At 37.8% G+C, this 8460-nt stretch overlaps 1 protein-coding gene across 1 annotated transcript; it reads left to right on the top strand.

The window, feature by feature from the left end:
- The first annotated feature begins 194 nt into the window (after nucleotides 1-194).
- On the top strand, nucleotides 195-6922 carry LOC121633589 (sphingosine-1-phosphate phosphatase 1-like). The gene is made up of 3 exons (XM_041975711.1): nucleotides 195-1214; nucleotides 4054-4143; nucleotides 6017-6922. The coding sequence occupies exons 1-3, from the start codon at nucleotides 522-524 to the stop codon at nucleotides 6566-6568; spliced, it is 1335 nt and encodes a 444-aa protein (XP_041831645.1). The 5' UTR covers nucleotides 195-521; the 3' UTR covers nucleotides 6569-6922.
- Nucleotides 6923-8460: the final 1538 nt, after the last annotated feature.

The raw sequence follows: 8460 nt of genomic DNA, 5'->3' as shown, positions 1-8460 counted from the left end.
CTTATCTAAAGCACACATTGTTTTCTTAGTTTAGAGTTCTTTATAACTCAAGTTTTATGATTGTGAGAAACATTGTGCAATTTTTGTTACTTTTTATATTAACATGTGTAACGCGTAACATGCTCAGCAGGGGGCGGTATTTGGGCATGTTGACCATTGACCTACTCATTTATATTAAGCGAAGAAGAAATGTAACCACAAAAGACGAAGCCGAGCGACGTATACTAATGATTTGACGCAGTTTGTCGGTGTCTGCATGATTTAGCGTTACATTCCGTGGAGTAATGGTTAACTGTAACGGACTTTGGATGCTACCGACCTGTACGTCCACGCTGCTGTATAAGGTCGGTGTTTTGAGTGCAGACATCAAGTACAACCGAGCGATCACTTCTCCGCGCTGCTAGCTTAAACTATTGTATTTTTTAAAGGGGAGCTCCACTTTTGCTTAGCTTCCTCGATGATGTACATACCTGTCGCAACATAAAACTTCTGTGTGTTATAAATTTAAAATATTTATAGAGATGGTGAGTGTTGCCGTAAAGACGTTTGTACGTATGTGTAATTATCTCCAAGACCCCTGCCATGTAGCGAGGTTTCAACATTTCTGCGGCGTTGAAGGAACATTTCCGGATAAACCGACCAAGCCGGACAGTGGACGGCAGGAGCCGAACTGTCCCGGGCTGAGGAAGAGAGTCCAGCAGGAGGGACAGAGTTCAGATGGTGGTGTGGGGAACGGAGCCGCTGGAGATGTCACCGCAACGCATGTTAAAGGGATGCAAGGCGACGACACCGTCACGTCTGGCGATCCATCAGCGGCAGATCACGACTCCGACAAAACCAGAGCAAAACCCCTCCGGAGAAACTCCCTAACTGGAGATGTGGGTCAGGAGTTCCTGATACACAACCAGTTTCTCTTCTATTTGTTCACGTTTGGCACAGAGCTGGGCAACGAGATGTTCTTCATCATCTTCTTCCCCTTCCTCTTCTGGAACATCGATGCTCTGGTCAGCCGGAGGCTCATCGTGGTCTGGGCCTGGAACCTGTTCGTGGGACAGTCCACGAAGGATATGATTCGCTGGTCCCGACCTGCCTCCCCTCCTGTGGTGAAGGTGGAAGTCTTCTATAACTCTGAGTACAGCATGCCCTCCACACACGCCATGACTGGGACGGCCATACCTTTCTGTGTCTTCATGCTGACTTACGGACGGTGGCAGGTGAGCATGTTTGCAGGTTTCAGGTTAGTTTCCACAGACATGGATGAAGTCATATCCTAGAACGTATGTCTGGGGAAATGATCAGTTATCTTTCTTGTTTGGGACAAGTCTTTTTCCATGTCTGTGAAAGAGTCTTAAAGTTTAAGTTGCTGCAGGTAGAAGACGTCCAGTGTACAGTGTCTTCACATCTGCATCTTTCTGTTGTCAAGACTAGATTATCTGAGCCTCAGAAGAGCCCCAGGCTCACCTACTGGCATATTTTAGTTACCTTAAAAACTAGGACTAATTAAAATATTTTGCTTTATATTGAAAAAAAGCCGAGTTAGTTGAATGATGGAAACCATTTTTTTTTCTACAGTCATTTATACAGCAGTCATTTGGCAGACGCTTTTCTCCAAAGTGACTTACATCTGAGAGTAAGAACAACACAAGCAAGAATTCAAACAGGATGGGACGTCATAATTAAGTGGTAGTCAGACTGCTGGGAGTCCAGTTGGATCCAGGTGCTGTTGTGTGGTGCTGGGGGCAGTACTTTTTTTTTTTTAATGCAGCTTATACAGTGCTGAGTTGTGCCAAAGAGATGGACAAATCTTTCTAAGTCATTCCGACGAGTAGAGGAGTTAAGCTAAGTGCAGAAATGCTCCTTAAACAGGTGAGTCTTTAGCTTGCTCTTAAAAGTAGATAAGGACTCTGCGGATCGGACAGAGTTCGGTAAATCGTTCCTCCACAGGGGAACAACAGAAGAAAAGAGTCTAGCTACTGATTTTGCGCCACTAGGTGTCTTTCGCTGGCAGAGAGTAACTGCCTCTTTATTATCAGTTACTTTTTATTTAAGGAATAGATTTTTTTTTTTAGCCTGTGTTCATATTTTGATAATTATCTATGAAACTTTGAGTTTTAACAAACTGGTACAGTCTTTTGTACACATTTTTGCATATAAATATGTTTAACAGCTATATTCCTAAAGCTGTTGAGCTAAGCTATAAGTGTGTTTTGTGTTCCTATAAGTGTCAACTTCTTACGTCTAGTCTTCATGCTGACTTAGATTTCAGTGATTTAGTTTTAACCCCACGTTAATAAACCCACAGGGAAGCCAACCAGAATCATCCAGGTCCCAACTCAAAAGCCCCAAAAGCTGCAGTACTACTCAATAACATTTGCCCCACTTCATATCTCATTTCAGATTGAATCTACATAGAAAATATCTGGGTAGAATAAATAACCACACAAGGCACCTGAAAAATGCAACATGTATGTTCTCTACATAGATCCTCAACAAGTTCGTTTGAGTGAAGAAGTAATAGAACCAGCCCTTGTGGGTTTTTAGTGGCTCGTGTTGTACAAAGAACAGCAATGAAAATCAGAGCATAAGTGTTCTCTTTGCAGCCATCATGTAAAATAGTAAACATGCCTCTCTTGAACTGGACTGACAGGTTGTGTCAGAGATGTACAAGAAGCAAGTTTTTTTTTTCACTTTTAAATAAGCAGACATCACTCTTCAAGTTAGTGTACATGACCTGCAGGAAGGGAAAGTTTTGTTGTTTTCCTGGTGTTAAAAGTATTCTCTGGTACAGATCAGTGTGTTAAAGGTGTCTCAAGAAGAATGTGTGTGGTATCAGCATAACTAGAACAAACAGAAGTGAAGAAACAGATTTTCCCACACTGTGTTTGAGCAAAGATATCTATAACATGTATATACATGAATATACATTTAAATCAATCTGAAAATGAGTCTAAATCTGCCTATAAATGCTAATTTGGGATATGTGAAATGACACTTGGAATGGATAAATGGCATTTCTCCATTGGCAAGTTATTTGCTGACACATAAACCCGCGTTAATGCAAGCTCCTGACAAGCATAAAAGATCACTCACACATGTAAGCAGAAGCTGACACTGAATCAGTGGTCAAGCTAATGGCAGAGCCAGAAAAAGGAAGTAGCACAGGAAAAGACAGAGAGAACGTACATTCTGTGTTGGGTGGGGAGAGAAAACTCAGAGAAAGACAAAACAAAAGGTCACCATAAAGCAGGAAGAGCTCTGCACCTAAAATGAGCCTTTTGTTGTGCATCTGCTGAAGAGCTTTTAACTGAACGGAGGCAGCTGTCTGAACTGCCTGAACTTTCATGCATGACTTGAAGTTGGGAAAACTCAAACAATTTTGATAAAGAGTTTACAACAGATAAGATTCAGGCCATCAATGGATTTCAAGGTTGTAAGGAGAGTTAAAGGGTTATCTATACTGCAAAGCTTGCTAATGGAGATATAGGTGTGGCTTTGAGGATTTTAGTCAGATTTAGGATCGGTCCACCTCTTTGATTCATGTCAGTAATTAAGTAATTATACAGTAATTAATCATTGTTTCCAGAGGTTAGACTTTAACCTGACATGTTTTCCAACACCACCACAAAAATCAAAATTTGTTATTTTAACTTGAATGTCTTAAAAAAAATTCAATGCATTAAATTAGTCACACATATTCAGGTCTGACATAATGAATTATAATTAAACTTGCTTACTCTGGTGTTTTTCATAGGTGACATCAGGTCACAAGACGCCAACCTGTTACTTGTGCAAAAAAAAGAAGAAGAATCAAAAAAAGAAAAAAAGAAAAATGATGACATTGCCTTTGGCTCCAGTTGAATTTTGAATAGTGCCATTCAGCAAATACTAAGAAGGCAATAACGGTAAACATACTTATGCTGATGTTAGCATTTGGTTTGATGCACTTCGGCGCCAAAGTACAGACACAGAGTTGTTAGCATGCATTTATCAAGAGTTACATGTTTTAGACACATCTTTAACTGTATTTTAATACCTATGTGTCCTCTTTTATAGTACCCTTTCCTCTTTGGCTTCTGTGTGGCTCTCAGCTGGAGCGTCCTGGTCTGTGTAAGCCGAGTCTACATGGGCATGCATTCTATTCTGGTAAGCAGACTGAATAATTAATATTAAATAAAAAAAAATCATCTGGATTATTAATGAGAATATTAGGTAAAACTGCTGCACCTGGACTCAATACTTCCATTGTTATATTTTGACTTGGTTTTCTGTAGTCCCAACTTTGTAGGTTAAGTTGGTGAAGTGCACCTTTACCTGTCAAATATGTTCTCTAAAAAAACTGGAAAAATGCCAGACTTTTATCTTATTTTGTCACTGCTTATGCAACTTCATGGTTGTAGATTATAGTGAGACATCTTTAACCTTTCCTTCTTTCTTTTATCATGGACTTTACTTTTGTACTTCTACAGCAAATTTGACTTTACATGTCAGAGACACACACACACACACACACACACACACACACACACACACACACACACACACACACACACAAGTCTCTTATTACATGTTCTGGATTTTTTTAAAGAAAAGAATAAATAAAAAAAATCTCCAGATTTCATGTGACTGCAATAGTCATTTTAGTTTTGAGTTTCGAAGATTAGCTTTCATAATTGGAAGACATTTGCTGATTCTTTGATAGATCATCATACATGTAAGTATGGCCAAATTAACTGCACAGATTTATTGAATGGCAGATTTTTTTCAGATAATGATACGGTAATAAAATCTGGATTTTATTTTGTAATGCAAAAGGCTGAAAATACTTTGAGCAGCTATGAATTGTTGTCTTTATGGGCTGCTTTATAATCATAATTTCTGATTCGTTTAACTGTGAAAAAAATTGGAGAAATAATTGAATAATAATTGATTTTTTAGAAGTAAAGCCTATGTTGATAAACACTCAGGCTTTACAGTTTTTAGAGAAAATGTAAAAATAACTTTGGAGGATTTGCAGGGAACCTATTCCCATTTTGAGGCTGTTACTGGATTCCCAACCACATTTTCTGAGTATGTAAACAAGGTTTTTCTTCATTTTTGTATGATTTATATCAGATTAATGTGTTTACGTACTTTTTAAAAATGTTTTTGTCTATAAACATACTCGCTGTTAATAGAGAGTTAGTATGCTTACTACTCACTCTACTTGGGCTTCACAGCATCAGGGAGCTTTTTTGTTAGAACAGCCTAAAAATCCCGTTCAGATAATCGGTTATACTTCCTAGCAATTTTTCTTCATGACTTTTTTCTCCACTTGTCACGTGTTGTATGGTGTGTAACTTTAGGGGTAAGATGAAGCATGATAGGTTTTTGCTATCTGTATGGTGAATTGCTTTGTTCTGAAACAACCTAATTCATTATCTCTAGCCTGTGGTTAAAATGTCTTTTGCAAAGTCTTACACTCAATAAAAGAAAACTGAAGGACTTAGAAAATAATCTTGTACAGGACTCCTTAACACATATGGATGCATTTCTCAAACTAGGTGTACATCAACATTAGTTTTTCCTGGATTTATATCTCTTTATTTATCTATATTTTTATGTGGTGAAAGATGTAATATGTGGATAGATTTATGAGGTCTTTATTACTGTAGAACTTCTTGGAATGTTAGTTGTGAAAAAAGCTCATAAACAAATTAAAGCTGGGAGATAACATTAGATTAGATTGTGTGACCTAAACTGTGACATGGCTTTCTGTTTATGTTCTACATCATCCAATAGTAACTCCGGTCTGACAGGGAGCACATCACCTGATGGTTCTAAGTTTTATGACTGAGGAAAGCTGATGCTGAGAAGACCTTGATGAAAAGTGTAGTGTAGCACCTCCTTTAGGACAGAAAGCCACATGATTTTTGTTTCTTTGATAATGTAAAAACTGGTGAGGTGGACTTTGCAAGCTGTGTTTCTGAAATGTAGAAAAATAAGATGGTTTTTAATATTTGATGTACTTTTCTTGCAGGAGGTAATCACTGGTTTCCTGTACAGCCTTCTGGTCCTAGCCTTCTTCCAGCCAATCTTGGAAAAGATAGACAACTTCTACATGATGGACCACTATGCTCCTCTTGTGATTATCATGTCACATGTGAGCCTTGGACTTGTGGCTTTCTCTCTGGATTCATGGAGCACCTCTCGGGGTGATACTGCTCAGGGTCTGGGCACCGGGGTGGGCGCTGCTTTGGCAACCCATGTGAACTATCAGCTAGGGTTGATGCAGGATCCACCGCTGACTTCACTTCCTCTAACTTTACCACCGCTCAGCACAGGCCTGGTGTTGCGCTCCCTGCTGCGCTTCTTCATTGGAGTTGCTGCCCTCCTCATCACGAGAACGGTTATGAAAGCGGTGACTATTCCATTCTTGTGCCATGTGTTTGGGCTGCCCTCAGATGATGTAAGAAAGGCAAGGCAGCACATGAAAGTAGAGTTGCCATATCGTTACATCGTCTACAGTGTTGTTGGTTTTGTTTGTGTCTGCTTTGTTCCTGTCATCTTTAGAATTTTAAACCTTGCCTGAGTTGTGTACAAGCTGTCACGTCCTACTGACATTGTGAAGGCCAACAGCACTTGGAAACACGCTGTTTTGTTTGTGATTTTTGTTTGCTGTTTTTAATGTTTTTTTTTTTTTTAGAAAAAAGCTCTGTTTCTGCATGATAGAAGCTGAGTTAAAGGATAAAGGATGATATTGTACATTTCCACTGTCAATAAATCCCACCAAAAGACTAACCAAAACTTGAACTGATCTTAACAATTGTCTCAACCAAAGCTTATTTAAATTATTTAAAAAAAAAAAATTCAGTGACTAATGCAGCTGCACTTGGTTATGCTTTTTATTGTCTTGACAAGAACCACTATCATTTATTTGGATTAACCTCGTGTTGTCAGGGTTCTACAAGTATTAATTATGCATTCATCTACAGCTAAATATAGCTCCTCACTAATGCACTCACTCCTTACTGTTTTTCTTCATATTTTGTGTTAAGAGCAGGCTCCATCTGTTTTATTACATAATATACAGTATATTTTCAGTGTTTTAGGTAACACGTTAAGGTTAAAGCAAAGAAACAGCAGCTTCAGGTTGTTCTTTGACAGTATGGTGATAGATAAATGCACTGTTGATTTGTGTTTTTATGGGATTTGTTGCATCATCAGTTACATATAATATCACCTGTATTATCCTTTAAAAATCTGCCTGTTGTCTACATACTGAAATATTACCCGGACCTTTGCAAGTACAGTATCTGATGTACTGTAATAATTTTTGAGTTCAGCATTCACGGATCTATTGTACACGATCATCATTTGTCAGAAAATACAGGTGTGTGTTATTAGAGATTCTTATCTTTTAAGAATAAATTAAACATCTATTTATTTTCTATACCCGCTTATTACGATGCAGGCCTCAGGCCTATCCCAGCAGCTGCTAGGCTAGAGGCAGGGCACACCCTGCACAGGTAACCAGTGCATTTGCGGAGCCCTCACAGGGGGACAACCACTCACACTCACTCCGTGAGAGAATTTAAAGACACCAGCTAACCTAAGCATGCTTGTCTCTGGACTGGGTGGAAGCTAGAGTACCTGAAGTGAACCAATGAAATACATCAATGAATCAGAAAAATCTGAAGCCACCTTACTTCTCCTTTGTTGCTGTAATTAAATCAAAACGGCCTAAAAGCAATACAAGATGCTCAAAGTATCTAAGCTCTCTTGTCAGGATAGTTAAGTTGTGGAGTTTATATCTTTGAGTAGGTTTGTTTTGTGTCATTTATTTTTTCTACGTTACCATAATCTGCATTATCTTGTCACCTCTGATTTATAAATTTATTGTGCCACAATATTTGTAATTGTGGCCTAATTATGCACTCTAAAATATTAGTTTGACCAAATAGAATTGAGAAACAAATATTTTTGATAAATTATTTTATCATTGTTATATTTGGTATCTGAGTTCTGGAAATTTTGATCTAAATGTATATGTTCTTTATTGTTTTTGGTTCCAGAAGTTTCAGCTTGCTTTTGTATATGACTGTAAGTAAAAAACAAAACAAAAAAACAAAAACTGGAACTTCTGTGATTGCTGTATCTGTTTTTAATTTGTTGTAATATTTAGGTAACTGATTCTATTAGAAATGTCAAACTATTCATACCCAACTATAGGTCTGCTTTCATTATCAATTCATTTTTTTTTTTTTTTTTTTTTTTGTCTGTTATGCAAAGACAGTCCCTGAAAGTATTTGGTAACATAACATATAAATAAAAATGTTTTAAAAAAAGAAATAAGTTGCCTTTTTATTACACAGACACACACACACACACACACACACACACACATACATATATATATATATATATATATATATAAAGAGAGAGAGAGAGATTGTTTTCGCTTTAGTAAACAGACTAAAGTCT

This window comes from Melanotaenia boesemani, chromosome 22 (genome assembly GCF_017639745.1).
Source record: "Melanotaenia boesemani isolate fMelBoe1 chromosome 22, fMelBoe1.pri, whole genome shotgun sequence".
NCBI lineage: Eukaryota > Metazoa > Chordata > Actinopteri > Atheriniformes > Melanotaeniidae > Melanotaenia > Melanotaenia boesemani.
This window is presented reverse-complemented; position numbering and strand designations above follow the sequence as displayed.

Bases quoted from the DNA above. Each gene is read 5' to 3' on its own strand.
- LOC121633589 (XM_041975711.1), top strand. From the start codon at position 522: ATGGTGAGTGTTGCCGTAAAGACGTTTGTACGTATGTGTAATTATCTC. The intron at 1,215-4,053 runs GTGAGCATGTTT...CCTCTTTTATAG, and splicing joins TGACTTACGGACGGTGGCAG to TACCCTTTCCTCTTTGGCTT. The intron at 4,144-6,016 runs GTAAGCAGACTG...CTTTTCTTGCAG, and splicing joins TGGGCATGCATTCTATTCTG to GAGGTAATCACTGGTTTCCT.